We start from the raw sequence: 13263 nt of genomic DNA on the forward strand, positions 1-13263 counted from the left end.
TGTCGGTAGAACCAGTTCTCCTATTGCCTGGGAGGGGCAGGCGGCTGTCCTCTTCTTGTACCTTGAAGATGCGAGAGAGAGGAGGAGGAGGAGAGAGAGAAACAGAGATATATGTCACACGATTGAAATGTCACTGGAAAATTTTTGAACCCCATATTGGACTCTAAGTCCCATATTTGACTCACATAAATGAATGCCTTATGCGACAACTAATGTTTGACTGGTTATCAACACATTCCATACTACCATCTTCATGCTTACTCAAGAACTCCTCTGCCCGGTTTCATAAACATTTGGCAGTATCTAGTGCATGCTATGAATGCAGTCACCATGGCAACAGACGACAACCAATAAATTGAAAGAACTTCCAACGCTACCTTCACTCCAGATTACTGTCAGCTGCACTTTTTACTGATCACTTTGTGACATGATGAAGTGAACTTACAAATAAACATACTTCTGAAGAATTCAACACCCATTCTTCGCACAGATGACTCCAGCTGTCTCATGCAGGTTGCACTTATGACTTTTAGACTTGGAAGTTATCACCCATCTCATCTATTTAAAGAATCCCACTTCAGGTTATGCACTACGCTGTAAATGGAATCTTTCTTCTTGCCAGTGTACCTGTTGGATCATTTCATATCGTTTTCATGGTAGTGTTCAATTGAAGACAGCTTTAACCATGGCAAGCAATGACGGGGTAAGAAACTTTCAGCGGGTAGAGGGAGCTGATATTTCAATGTCGCGTTTGATTTATGGTCTATTAGCCTTTTCAAGAGGCAAGCAGATGATTTTGAATTGGCATTTGTACAACACTGTTAAAACTTGCACAATGATATGCCTGTTATTTCATCTTTCTTTGTCTTTTCAAACCAAAGTAATGACAAAGGTATTGCAAGTTACAAGTTTCAAAACTTGCAGTTGACTATAAGAATGCAAATATAAAAAAAAAGAAAAAGAAAAGAAAACAGAATGAAATTATAGCATTAGCGTTAACGCATTTCATCAATATTTTGCTGCTTACCTCATTTCACCCTCAATTTGCATTTCACACACTTTGGACATTTCACACATGCAGAGAATTTACCCTAGTTGTTCACTCTGATATCCTCACAAAAGGTTTACAATGCATGTTCCTGGTGGCTTTTACCAAGATGCTTAGGAGCCTTTAACATTGATTTCAAGCCCATTCCTAAATGTCACCCAATGCCAAGTTTGTGGCAAACTTTTGGCCAACTCACGGTCTGTTACTATTGTATGACAGGACATGAAGAGCGGTGGAGGGGTACAAAGCGTATCCAGGCAATTACCCCCAGAGGGCAATTACCCCCCCCCCCCCCCCCTCCCCCCCGGCCAAATACTGGTTGTTGATAAGGTTAGAGTAAAGATTAGGGTTAGGGTTAGGTTTAGGGTTAGGAATTTGGGTTAGGGTTAAGGTTAGGTTCAGGATTAGGATTAGGATAAGGGCCAGGGGAAGGGTGCGGGGTAATTGCCCAGGGGGTAATTGTCCTAGACCCGGTACAAAGGCATGATGGGGGGGGGGGGGGGGGGGGGGAGAAGGGGAGACAAGGAGTTATTAATTGGTATCTACATTGTACTCCCCTGAACCATTCCCCTCCCATTCTGTCTGTCTGTCTGTCTGTCTGTCTGTCTGTATCTCTCTCTCTTTCTTTCTTTCTCTCAATTTTTCTTTCTCTTGCTCTCTTCCCCTGCCTTGTATTTCTATATGCACATACACATAGACACAAACAAAATGATTTAAAAAAAAATGACAAATGGTATTTCCACCTTTGCAAAAAACACAGTTTGCAAAAGGTTGTAGAATCTGTGGGAAGAAATTGGTTAACAACAACAAATTTGGTGCTATACATTTCTCTGTGAGGTGCTGTAGGGATTAACTTTCTGAATACACTTGTGAATTCTTAACTCAAATCAGACTGGATACTCAAATATTTCAAAATTGAGCAGATTAACGATACAAAATATCTTTCAAAGAAAATTGCTTCTCCACATTCAAGTTAACTTCGATCAATAGAGTAAAACTAAATAAACAGAATGATTTGTAAGAAAAAGAAAGTTAAATCGGACCCGAATACAGCATTTAATGGTATGCAGAGTTTCATATGCTATTAAACAGTGGTATTAGTGACAACTTTTGTATGCAAAGTGAATGAGGTAAAGAGGACTGACTCACAGCTTCCCCACTTCCTTTGACATGGGAGCATCATATTTTGGGTTGATAACTTAGCAACAGTGCCAGCCTCCACTCTCCCCACCCACATACAGGGCCCTCAGTGCCAAGTTACTCCAACTCTACAAGCAGTCATTTGTCGTAACAGACAAAATTTATTCTCGTTCCAGTTCAAAAAAAGGAAATTCAGTGAACTTTTGTCTGGCAGCGAGTGACAGAGTTGTGAAGCGACAAAATTATCACTTCCTCGAAATCGCACGTATTGCCAACAATACCACTGTTTCATGCACAGAAAGTCACCGTTGAGAGTTGCCAGTTACTTCCGACAATGGCATACGCATGCTCGGCTTTAAAGTGTAAATCCACACCACGCTCACGATTGGCTCGAATAAACAGGGTTGAAATCAGATACCAGTATGGTGGAAGTTTTCACACAAATCAATCATAGCATATTAAAGAAAGTACACAGAATTACTGCAAGCATCCAATGTTTTCATAAAAACAGAGGTATAATTAGGAGTGACCATGCATTTAACTTGCTGATGTGATGATGTCATCACCTAAAATATTCTCCCATTGAACAGTACACAAATCTGCATTCAATTTCCCCTTCAACGTAAAATTATTGATTTCAATACTTTTGTGTACAATCAAGTACTGGGACTGGGAAAGTTGTGACTTGTGACGTTATGGCATCACAGTCTTTTCAAATTTGTATGTATTCGGTGAAAGCGTGGAACTTTCAGATTCCACATATTTCTCAATTTAAGTCCGATTTTGGTAAACTCCAATGATTCTGTACGTCCAATTTTACTCCATTTGTTAAAGTCAACGTGACGATAGTGTGGAGTTGCACTTTAAGTTCAAGGCATTCCGCATTAGTATTGAACATAGGACCTGTTGCCAACGAAAACAAAGGAGGGTACATCCTTTCCTAACAAAATATCAGTTTTAAGGGAACCAAACAAATAATCATAATAATAATGATAAAATCAAATAATAATAATAATAATAATAATAATAATAACAATAATACCGCTTAAGAGGATATTGTCTTGATCAATTGTAAGAAACAAAATGAATCAATGAACAAATGAAAACATGAAACAGTGCAGTATTCTAGATGATCTGAGATTTTTTTTTCTCACATCATTAGACTATCATACACAAGAACTCATAATCAGTATAATATCAACTCATAGGATTATGACAAATGTCATAATATATGTAAATCAACATTAAAGGGGGCATTTCACAAAATATGTCAGTTCAATGAATGCAGCAATATCTAATAGTAGAACACATCAGTGAAGGTTGAGGAAAATTGGACGATCCATTCAATAGTTGTGAATTTTTAAAGTGGGAGTAACAAAGTGATGCCATCGCTGGATGAGAAGATTGCCAAAATTTGAGATGTCACAGCAAAACAACAATACAAAGAAAATACGTAGAGAATTCTGTATAATCTAACTTTTTCTAGCATGATGAAAGAGCAATTGGTTTACCTCTTTCAGAAAGCAGAGGGAATAACATTACCCTTAATATATGTCACCAATATATCAAAGGAAGGTATTTCAAATTTTGTGGAATTCTCTTTTAATATCTTTTTCTACATATTGTTATTCTGCAGTGATGTCACATACATTTATAATCCTCTCATCCAGCGATAGTCGCACTAAAATTTCAGAATTCAAAACTTTTGAACGAAATGTCAAGTTTTCCTAAAACTGCACTGATGTGTTCTACTACAGTAATATTGCTGCATTGAGTCATCTTCCCCTTTAACCGATCCCAAATATGGTGTTAAATGAAGCAGTGGCGATTCGACAAGATCCTTATTACCACTAAACAAACTCTTTCATGATCGTCCTCAGATGCTGGTATTATATGCAACCAATAACAGACTTCTAGCTATATCGAAATTACTCTGGTTATCTGAGTAAAACTGAAAAATGTGCGAGTTATTGTAAAAAGCTTATGAGATAAAAGAAGACATGCAGCATCCTCAAATCCTGTAAAACCAGAAACATTCACAGCATGAAACTTTTGCAAGTTGCCAACCATAAAAAAAATCACGAGTATAGAGTACATGTGCTGGATTATGTAGACAAAAACTTTTGGGTGAATTCTACTTTTGCTAAGCATGGCTCCTTGTGAAATTTGCAGAAGTTTCATGCACAAAAATGTCCTGGTTTTACAGTAGAAGGCAAAGAAAGAATGCTAACATATCATATCATAATAACTGCAAATTACATGCACAAACATGAACAAAAGAAAATGAGAGACCGTGAAAAATGTACCATATTCACCTAACGAAATACACCTGAAATTTAAAAAAACACACAATGCAAGAAAGTTTTGATTAGAAATCACGATGCAACAAAATTCAAGCACAACTTACACAATCAAACTAGGAACTGAAATACCCATGGCATTGAATCTCTATTGGAATCCAACAAAATGAACTCTCCCATGCCATGACATGACAGACTTGTAACAGTGACTCAAATTCGTTGTAATATTGCCCCCCAAAAACCCCAAAACAAAGGGAATCACACAACAGTATGTAAATGTTTTTCTGGCAGTCTCACTTAAATGGTGAGTCTGGTAACAAGCTGGAAGTTGCTCAATAGGGAAATGAAACCATGTTAATTTTTATTTTCTATTTACATTTAGAAAACATGAGCCTGTTTCCATAATCCAAGATGTACTCGAAGATCATGAAATGCTTTAAGTTTGTTTTGACTGCCTCTAAATTGTGTTTTTTTTTCTTCTACGTAGACTGGAGTGTGGAATGTTAGTTGATAATGGTATCCTGTGCCGTTTCCCTGGTAACAGAAAGGATGAATGGGGTCTCAACCATAGCATTCCCTTCAAACAGATATTATTCTCATTCTCACGATACACTTCCACATGCGTTTCTCTGGGATCTGTACAGGCGTTCGGCAACCCATGCAAGGGGGGGGGGGGGGACACGGGGAGGGGACACTCACCATTGGAATGTGCGTTCACTTGCTCTGACGTAAAGTACATGGCAGAGTCTAATGTTGGGGAGGGGTGGATATTGAGATTGCATAGGTGGTGGTGGGGGGGAGGGTGTGTGGGTGTGGCACGGAGAAGCAGAGAAAAGGAGCAGGGAGGGTAGTAAAGAAACATTATTGGTGACGTATTACCAGAGGAGAGACATAAGAACTACTATGGTATACCCTGGAATTGGCTTTACCTTGGTATAAACATCAGAAGAACAAGTGTCTTCCCTCTAAAACTCTCAAAGAGCACAGTGTTGGTAGCAATAACAAAAGATTTCTGTACACTCTAAAGATGAAACCATCTTTAGCATTTTTAAAACAGTGGGAAAACACAACTGTTCAATGGAGGTATTTCTTGTGACTTCACATTATGTTCCCTCAATCATTAGTCATGGTAAACATGAATCAAATTGCAATATGAAAGAAGCATAATATACCACTATGAAAAATCATGTCACAACCATCGATTGCACTATTCAAAAAAAAAAAAAAAAGAAGAAAATATTACATCGATTCCATTCGATTGATGTCAAGCTACATTTTGAAAGAGTACTCCAGAAAGTCTGAATCATAGGGCAAATCCAAAATTAGGCTATTTTAACCACAGACTTTTTCAAATATCTAAATTTGGATGGCAACGATTGTACATTAAAGATGAAAAGAGTGCACTGTCAAAGGTAGGAGACCTCTTAAACAGTTATCAGTTTTGCTTGGTAATGCATCAAAAAATAATGGCTACTCAGAGTAGCAGGGGAAGAAGAAAACTAATGATTTCAGTGACTTCTTTATGAAATTTGTTCCTTCATTCATATGACACAACAAACCTGATTGATAGTGGTTGAAGACTATTGCTAGTCATTTTGGGTGAGCCATAAGGAGCTTGTATTGAAATATAAATATACAAACAGGATAAAGAATTATCATTTAAGTGTAGTAATTTGAATAAAATTTCCCTTCTTTTTTCAAAGAGGCATTTTTCCCTCTCTCTACTGTAGTGTGAAATTAAATGTAAAGCATGCATAAGGATTTCAATCTTGGAAGTGTGCTCCACCCTGCTTCAGTACTCTACCTTGAATACTGTCTCCTTTTTCTGTTTCCTTTTTTTTTTTGGGGGGGGGGGGGGTCTTGTCATCTGTGGTTTTGAATATTCTATTTCGGTTCTAAACCTTAACAGAGGTGTGCAGCTGTAAGCTGTAATATGCTTCCACAGTCTTGACATTGGATCAGCTACTATGTGGAAGCATATGAATGAGACATGGCATCCTTCTGCACTCTTCCCAAAGGGATCATGATGATGGAGCAGGGGTATCACAGTTCTTTCACTTCCTACAGGTGGCTATTAATGCAGCTCTCCAAAACAGTAGCAGCAGCACCTATGGTTAAGTACTCCACCTGACTAAACGAGGGATAGGGAGATACATGTGGCTGGTGAAGATTTGTCCAATGTGCTGCATTATTAGAAGGTGACCATCAGGGCATCCTTCCTCCATCTCCCCCCCCCCCCCCCAAAAAAAAAAAAAAAACAAAAACAAAAACACTTTCAAACTAATAAATGTAAACTTGACCAAACAAACAAATATAGTCTTGGCAATGGTACCCCTCCATCAAAATACCCAAGTTGTTTCAGGCCTACGATGCCTCTGCTTCCAAACATTTGCTCATGTTGGCTTCAAGTATTCACTCAGGAATCACTGTGGATCAATATGTGTGCCCACAAAATGTCAATCTTATTCTTAAGGTTCCTTATTTAAGTCCATGCAGTACACATAGTTGTGCCTCTGGGCAAGACTATATAAAGAGTTTCATCGAAAATGGGCTAAACATCATTTTTACACTTCTTAAAGCAAGTCCATCATGAGATACAATGTGTAGAGCAAAATAAAATTTTTCCAGTGATATCTCACTTGTAACATAACAAGGAATATTCTTGACGCTATGATTAAAAATATCTTGTATTTCCTTACTTTTCTCTTTGTTTTTAAGCAGCTTTTATATCTCAACTTCACAAGAATAAGGATAGCTCATTTTGAGATAAAACTCTTCAATAAATATGATATGGATATGGAAATGATTGTTCACTGCTGAACAGACAGGGTTCATTTGCATATTTTGTGCTGATGAAGCTCTGAAATACCTGTGATGTGAAGAAGACAAAATACACCTTTGAGGAGAGCAAATTTGTATGGAGACCTTTGATGTTGGCTCGTAGTGCAGAAACAGTTAGACCTACTTTGGTGATAACACAGATGCACAGATCACTACATTCAATTTCCTGTAGGACGAGTGACGTGCACAGACGCCCTTACATTACCATATATCCTGTCTACACTGGCCGCTTCCTTGGTTCCTTGAAGGCAGTCTGTACATGACAGGTTTGCTAGCATTGACAGAGAAATTTGTACCTACATATAAAGAATTTAATGTCTTTTTTTTCCCCACCCATTTATTTATATTTTTACCTCGTGGGACGGATACTCACTTTGCCTGTTCTGCTGCTTGCTCGGGTACGTCTTTTGGGTCTTCTTGAAGGGAGGAGGATCGGGAAAGCGAGTTTGTGGGTGGAAGTTGAACCGCCCCTCAAAGTTATCTGTTGTACAAGAACGGTGACGGGAAAACACAGAGATATATTAATTACTGTTATCAAAACTACCGCAAATCACATCCATGCAAAGAACCTCAATTACTTGTTATTTCTTTCTGCCAGCCCAACAGAAACTCACAAAAGCTTCCATAAAACAAACAGTGAAGAAAGAAAGATTATGATAACATAGGGGTGAGCCCTAACGAACCTTCACGATCAAACGACAACTGTAACAGTTCGATTGAAAAAAAAAAAGAGAAAAGGTCTCACCCCAGTGACTACAGGGACTATGAATGCCACTAACCCTATGAAAATTACAATAAATATCAAAGAGATGACAGGATAGTATCTGGACTACACCAGCTGCCTTTACACTACAGCACAACTGAACATAGTAATGGTAATGGGATATACCATTTTGTCCAGTTCTATGTTTTGGTGAAATAAACTGTGCAGATCAATAGCTTTATACAAATGTAGATATTTCGTGCAGTAACACACATCCATTCAAGCTCAAGATCATGGGGTTTAAAAAAGATATAAAGTTTTGGACATGACATTCAGACTAAAGAAATGAAATCATTGGACTGTGACTTATTGCAAAAAATAAACATCATAGTAATGGAAGCTAAAAAACAAAAAACATCAGGGGACATTTATATACTCAAACAGCATAAATTCCTCTCAGAATTTTCACAATTTTGGAAAACCTATATGACATGCTTTTTTATTATGCCCCCAACAAGAAAAAAAAAACAACAACGATACACTTGAAAACTCTGATGATTATATTTGTTTACAAGATATGAGCAAATGTCATCACACCACAGTTTAAAAAACCAGTCCGATCCACAAATGTAGTAATAAATATATATCAATTTGTTGTCCTCATTTTGAAAGAAGAAATTGCAACTCTAATTCATATCATGGGAAGTTTCCTGTTTGATTTCATACCAGCTAATGTGACTATTTAAAGGACTGCATGATAAAATAGCTTGCTTTGAGCAAATCTGTGTGCTAGTGTACTTGATGCAGTCTCCTTTATCAAAATTTGCAAACAGATGTGGGGTTGGGAAGAATGCGTCTATATATGAAGCTTTCCACTCCACTGACTACCAGTAAAAGGAATTTTCATTTTAATTGGCATTGTCGAGCCATGGCTCCCCACCAATTAAAGGCTGACGTTTCTGTCTTATAGAGAAAAAGGAACAAAAAGAGCTATTACACAGTTCACTGCAACACAAAGGGTATGACCTTTAACGCATGGATTACCAGTTTATATCACACTGAATAGGCCTACACTGAGGTGAAATATTGATTTTGGAGAAACCTCTGTCCATCATGAGTAGACTTTGTATACTGCACATCATACATGTATATATTGCATGTGGACTGATAAAGCTGCCAATTGTACATTTTGAGATTTTGGTAAAACTTGCTACGAGGGACATGCAAGCATGTTTCTTATCAAACAGAAATTTGTTGATTTCAAACTGCTTTAGGTCTTTCATGTCTTTGGGGGATGAAGGTGAATTATAAAACTCATATGTTTTGTTTTATTTTGTTTTATTATTTTAAGAATAAACCTTTTCAGTCAAATCAACTTACATTGGTTTGTTTGGTTTTGTTTGTTTGTTTTTTGCTCAACTTTAATGCTCTGAGGGTAACACATTGACGAGTGACATACACTGTGGCCCGAATTCACAAAGGTTTTTTTTTCTATTCTCCTCATCTGAGGTACTTTATTTTTCCACATATCTTCACATATTTACAATCACATTATCTGCAAGTATCCAAAAGGCATTCAACATGATCATTATGACAGGAAAAAAATTGATGTACGAATTCACGAAGGTGGTTTAAACCTACAATGGTACAAATTTAGACCATAGTCTAAAATAAGCGTGAAATGGGCGTACTTTTGGTATGCGCGTATCAATGCGCATTTGCTACTGGACGTCTGTCTGCGTACGCAATCGTCAATTGTATTTCTGCAGAAGAAATTTGCATAAACTATGATTTGGATTTGAACAATCTTCTTGAATTTGGGTATTTATGTTTGTAAAGTCATTTTTGCAATAAAGCAGATCTCACAACAACATACATGTACGCAAAATTAAATCGGAGAAAAAGCAAAGGCAAAACCTAGTGTTTGTAATTAATAAATGACCACATACTGTTGTAGCATAATACTGCAAAGCAAATGCAAGTGAACTGTCTTGAATAGTATCAAATTTCTTCTTCTTCTTCTGATCAAGTCCGCCTCCTTCAAAAGACTGAAGATTCTTGCAAATTTTCACCAACACTGTATGCTTGTATGCAAAAATAATTGTGAAACTACTCTCTGTGAAAGGTTTTGACTCAGTCCTGGACAAAATTACTTGTGACATTTCCAGAAAGAGATTCATCACAGGTCAGTAGAGGGTGTGTGTGTGTGCGTGTGTGTGTGTGTGTGTGTGTGTGTGTGTGTGTGTGTGTGTGTGTGTGTGTGTGAAGAACAGGAACAGTTGGAACAGTGTGAGCAGATTTTCGGGAATGGATCACAAATCATCGCACTGCAGTGGCATGGCGACAGTCGTTGTGGCGCGTGCGATGATTAATCAAACTCATATTCGGCCGGGCTAAGTCGACTTAAGCCCAGTAGCCCCCTGCTCCAGTAATTAGGGGCAGGAAGTTTGGGGCACAATGGCAATCAACTTGACATCGGTACAAACTGCGTGATGTTATGAGGTTGATAACCATGGCAAAACAATTCACGAAAGAAATATATTTATGTGCATGAAATGATATGTCGAATATTACATCTCACGTCTCAACGAAAAGACAACTTCCTGGGTTAGACATGGTTCCTGTACACCTACTGTCAATTCAATAACGTCGGATAAACGTTGGATTGTGTAAATGTCTATTAGCGTAAGGGTCTACAGTATATGTATGAAAAGATTCATATTTACAGTGTACATTAACCCGTTGAGGACGAGTCCCGAGTATACTCAGGCAGGTGTGCATGGGAAACACACATTGTAGCAAAATCAGCCCGTCCTCAACAGGTTAATAAGATCAGATGGCTAAAACATGCTGGCAAAAAAAAAAAAAAGCCAAAAAAAAAATAACACAGCCTCATTCCATTACAAGGCTTTGACTCACTCATTCTTTTCTTTTGTTTCCAGATAACCTGATATCTTCTCTTGCGTATATGTTTTTGTGTGAGCTTGCTTCATTGTCTACTTGTGGACAAGTTTGCAGCAGAATTGCACAATTAATCATTAAGACCGGAATTGCTACAGCTTCTTTCTGAAGTACATTACTACTTCTATATCAAGCCCAACACTACGGTAAAGCCCCTTGGATTGTGGATATGAACTTTCATTTCACTTTTTTCTCTATAAAGAGTTTCTTTAAAGAGAGAGAGAGAGTGGAAGTGACTCAAAGTAAAAGTATATTACAAAGATTCAATTCTTTCCTTTAGCAGTTTATAAAAGCATTTCCTCATAAGGCAAGATACTCAAAATAGAAAAAGAAAGTGTCAAGTCACTCCAAATCAACCTACATGTACAATGCAGTTTCAAAAAAAAAATAAATAAAAATGTGCCAACATATCAGCCCACCATCAGTAGATGTGGCTGCCGAGCTGGCAGGCTATTGTCATCTTTTAAGGTTTGATTGCCAAAATTGAAATTCACAGCACACATGCACAAAACAAACAAACAAAAACACACACAACACAATTTCAAAATCAAAGCAAAATCTCAAATATTGGGTGGCACTGAACAGCCTGGAAATGCTTGTCCACTTTTCTAAATAGTAATGTATAAATTTCCAGATATTGCTTTTCACAGTACAATTAGGGTTCCTCAATCACAACCCATAAAAATCTACATAACCGATCTGTAAAGTAACAAGCTATAGACCTATTTGGTTTGTGTTGAGCTGTCTTTTTATGGTGATGTCAATTTCAGCCATACTCGGGGAGGCCTCAGTATATTTAACAATAGACTCATTGCATACCCCATTACATTATCATTTCTTCTCATTTTGGAAGCCCTCCCCCAACCCAGTTATGGCCAACATTTGTACAGTGCACTGTTTTTATACCAAATACAATTTGTAAGTCTATACAATAAATAACATTCTTAGTCTGACAAAACAGTGTCTACCTTTGGATGTAATTTTGGAGGAAGCTGAGCAGACTCATTGAGGAAGATGACTGCTCAAGTTTTGGAAAGCAAAACTCACCACAAACTTCTATTCATGGACCACGATGTATGAGTACCACTTAAACACCACTTTTTCTTTTAATATCGGTACATACGGAAATGACTGACGTTACTTGAAAATTTACACACCTAAAAAATTCAAGTAGTGTTCATTTTGCACTGCTCAACAGGATATTGATGGGCTGAATTACAATTTGATATTTACAATACAACATGCATTTGAATGCATCAACATATACAGTCAACCTTGCTCACGTCGACCTTGCATAAGTCGAATAATCGCCTAAGTCGAAGGTCTTTTAAAGTCCTCTTCTCTTTATACTGTATACACCATATATTTCGCGAGTCTAAATTTTCGCAAATCGGGACTTTCTGACAATTTCGCGAGGGGTTGAATTTGCGATTGTGGAGTCCTGTCCTTAACATAGAAAGGTATGTATGTGCACGTCACATTCATATCGGCATTAAAGTCAATATTTTGGCGTGTTTTTAATTTCGCGAATAGGAGCTGACTCGCGAAGTTCACAAAAATAAAAACCTCGCGAAATATTAGGCATATACAGTATTCTATTGATTTTAATCCCTCATAAGTCGAATTTTCTCTAATTCCAAGCTATTTCTTCAGTCCACATAGATTCGACTAATAGGCAAGGTTGACTGTACTCTCTACGTCTCATTTGGAATTACAAGATGTACTAATCAGAAATCTCTACAACAACAGAGGCTGCTCCTCTTCTATACCCGATGTGCAATACCAAGTCCCACTGGTGGCAACTCTCCCAGCACCTACCTGTTGAGTGCAAGCTACCCAGGCCATACACGTAGCCATTGCACCCGTTAAACCCCCAACGGCGATTTCCACTCATGGCTGCCGCAGTTTACTCGTCCTTTTTTTTTTCTTTTTTTCTTCCGTCGGCTCGATCTTGAATCTCAGATGTCTTCCCAGTCACAATGTAACCCTTCCTCTGTCTATTTCTGTCTCTTCTTTATCCCCTGTGAGAACTGCGTTTCAAGCTGCCCACAAACCATACAACCCATACCAGCGAGTGAGACATATGAAAAACTCTCTTCACACACACACACACACACACACACCACGCTGGGTGAAACCCTCGCCACTGATGCAGCAAGACTACGGCACACAATCCACACATCAAGCGTGTTTAAAAAAAGAGAACAAAAATTGTGATGCTTATCCAGCAGCCCTCGTCACCCCCCCCCCCCCCTTTACCCCCCTTACCC

At 38.0% G+C, this 13263-nt stretch overlaps 1 protein-coding gene across 1 annotated transcript in view; it reads right to left on the minus strand.

Annotated features, from left to right (window-relative positions):
• Nucleotides 1–13263, minus strand: part of LOC139716604 (uncharacterized) — a 30788-nt gene continuing 17525 nt past the window's right edge. Inside the window, exons 4-5 of the mRNA XM_071628131.1 lie at nt 7703–7810; nt 1–61 (exon numbers count right to left, since the gene is read on the minus strand). Coding sequence (XP_071484232.1) covers nt 21–61; nt 7703–7810 — 149 coding nt within the window. The 3' untranslated portion in view covers nt 1–20. The remainder of the gene's footprint in view (nt 62–7702; nt 7811–13263) is intronic.

This window comes from Diadema antillarum, unplaced genomic scaffold (assembly GCF_040938485.1).
Source record: "Diadema antillarum isolate AM-2024a unplaced genomic scaffold, OU_Dant_1.0 scf00000067, whole genome shotgun sequence".
NCBI classification, from domain to species: Eukaryota; Metazoa; Echinodermata; class Echinoidea; order Diadematoida; family Diadematidae; genus Diadema; species Diadema antillarum.